General features: G+C 59.4%; 1 protein-coding gene across 1 annotated transcript in view; it reads right to left on the bottom strand.

Annotated features, from left to right (window-relative positions):
- Window positions 1-1,107, bottom strand: part of LOC113941747 (cathepsin S-like) — a gene marked incomplete at both ends in the record, with an annotated part of 2,010 nt that extends 903 nt beyond the window's left edge. Inside the window, 2 exons of the mRNA XM_027632883.1 lie at window positions 186-335; window positions 968-1,107. Coding sequence (XP_027488684.1) covers window positions 186-335; window positions 968-1,107 — 290 coding nt within the window. The remainder of the gene's footprint in view (window positions 1-185; window positions 336-967) is intronic.
- Between the last annotated feature and the right edge of the window lie 500 nt (window positions 1,108-1,607).

Here is a 1,607-nt window from a genome sequence, read left to right as displayed (position 1 = left end):
AGGATCTGGGAATGGAGAAGGATTTGGGAACCCCTGGAGAAGGTTCAAGATCCGGGAATGGAGAAGGCTCAGGATTTGGGAACCCCCGGAGAAGGTTCAGGATCTGGGAATGGAGAAGGATTTGGGAACCCCCGGAGAAGGTTCAGGATCTGGGATCTCCCGGAGGCTCCCAGGGAGGGCCTCACCTGGTTCTTCACCTCGGTGACACATCCCTTCTCCCGCCAATCCATCTCCTCCGGGACGTTCCCGACCGGCCGGGCCGGGAATGCCGAGTTCCCACGTGGACGAGGAGCCACCCGGAGCCCCGTCAGCGCCGCCGCCACCTCCTCACTGGTCTGGGAACGGGACAAAATTCCAGAGGGTGATTCCCGCTCTCCGCAAATTCCACCCGAGGCTGGGAATCCCGAGCTGGAAGAGGCGGGTTCGGGGAATCCTCAAGTCCTTGTTTTTTACAGGAAAAGGGAAAACAGGGCTCGAATCCAGCCCCCCTAGAATCCTTGGAAGTCGGGTTGGGTCGTCAAATCCCTCCTTTAATCTTTTAGCTTTCCATTTAAATTCCAAACGTTGGTTGGAAAAGGCGAGAGGGGAAAAAAAAAAAAAGCCAAAATCCCTGGAAGTTGGGTTGAGTTTCGAATTAAATCCCTTCTTAACTCTTCCATTTCATGTCCGGATTTTCATTGGAAAAGGAAGGACAGAGCTCAGCTCCGGCCTCCAAAATCCCTGGAATTTGGGTGTTGCGTCATTAAACCCCGGGACAGGGAGGAGGGATGATCCATAAACATCCCTAAGGACCGGGATGGCCCCAAATCCCACCTCGAGGAGTTCTTCCCTCGCGGAATTCCGGCCGGAACGTCGGAGCAGCCTCTCCCTGGATCCCCACAGGGATTCCCCCCCCCCCAGACCCGCCGATATCCCGGATAAATCCCCCCTCCGTGGTGGGAATTCCGGAGGCGCTTCCCGCACCCACCATGTCCCCCAGGTGGTTCATTCCCAGGGTGTAGGAGCGGATTCCCAGGGAATGCTCCAGGTTGTGGAGCGTCACCAGCCGCAGGTTCTTCTCCCACGTCGCCCGACGGAGCGAATCCTCCTTCTGGAATTCCAGAGGGGCTCCGTGAGGCCCGGGACAGCCCCTTCCCCCCCCCCCCCCCCCCCCAGGAGGAGCTGGCCCAGTTCAGCCCAGTAAAGGTTGCTGGGAGTCCCGGTGGGATCATCCCTGGGGACTGGGAGAACCTGGAAGAGCCGTTGGATCTTCTCCTGGGGGTGGTCACCCCCCCTGGGACACCCCCCAGGAAAACCTGGGATGCTCCCGGGATACCCCTGGGACACCTCTGGGACCCTCTTGGGATACCCCTGGACCCCCTGGAAACCCCAGGACATCCCTGGAAATCCTGGGACACTCCCAGGACACCCCTGGGATTCCTGGGATACTCCTGGAACCCCTCCAGGACACCCTCCGGGATGTTCCCAGGACACCCCAGTTCATCCCAGGATCCCTTGGATACCCCCGGGACACCCCTGGAACTCCCTTTTTTCCCCCCCAAAACATTCCCAGGACACCTCAGTTCATCCCAGGATCCCTTGGATACCCCTGGGACACCCCTGGAACC

The sequence above is a fragment of the Corapipo altera genome, unplaced genomic scaffold (genome assembly GCF_003945725.1).
Source record: "Corapipo altera isolate COAL_440 unplaced genomic scaffold, ASM394572v1 59901, whole genome shotgun sequence".
Taxonomy (NCBI): Eukaryota; Metazoa; Chordata; class Aves; order Passeriformes; family Pipridae; genus Corapipo; species Corapipo altera.
Note: the sequence above shows the minus strand (reverse complement) of the source record. Positions and strands in the feature narration are given on the sequence as shown.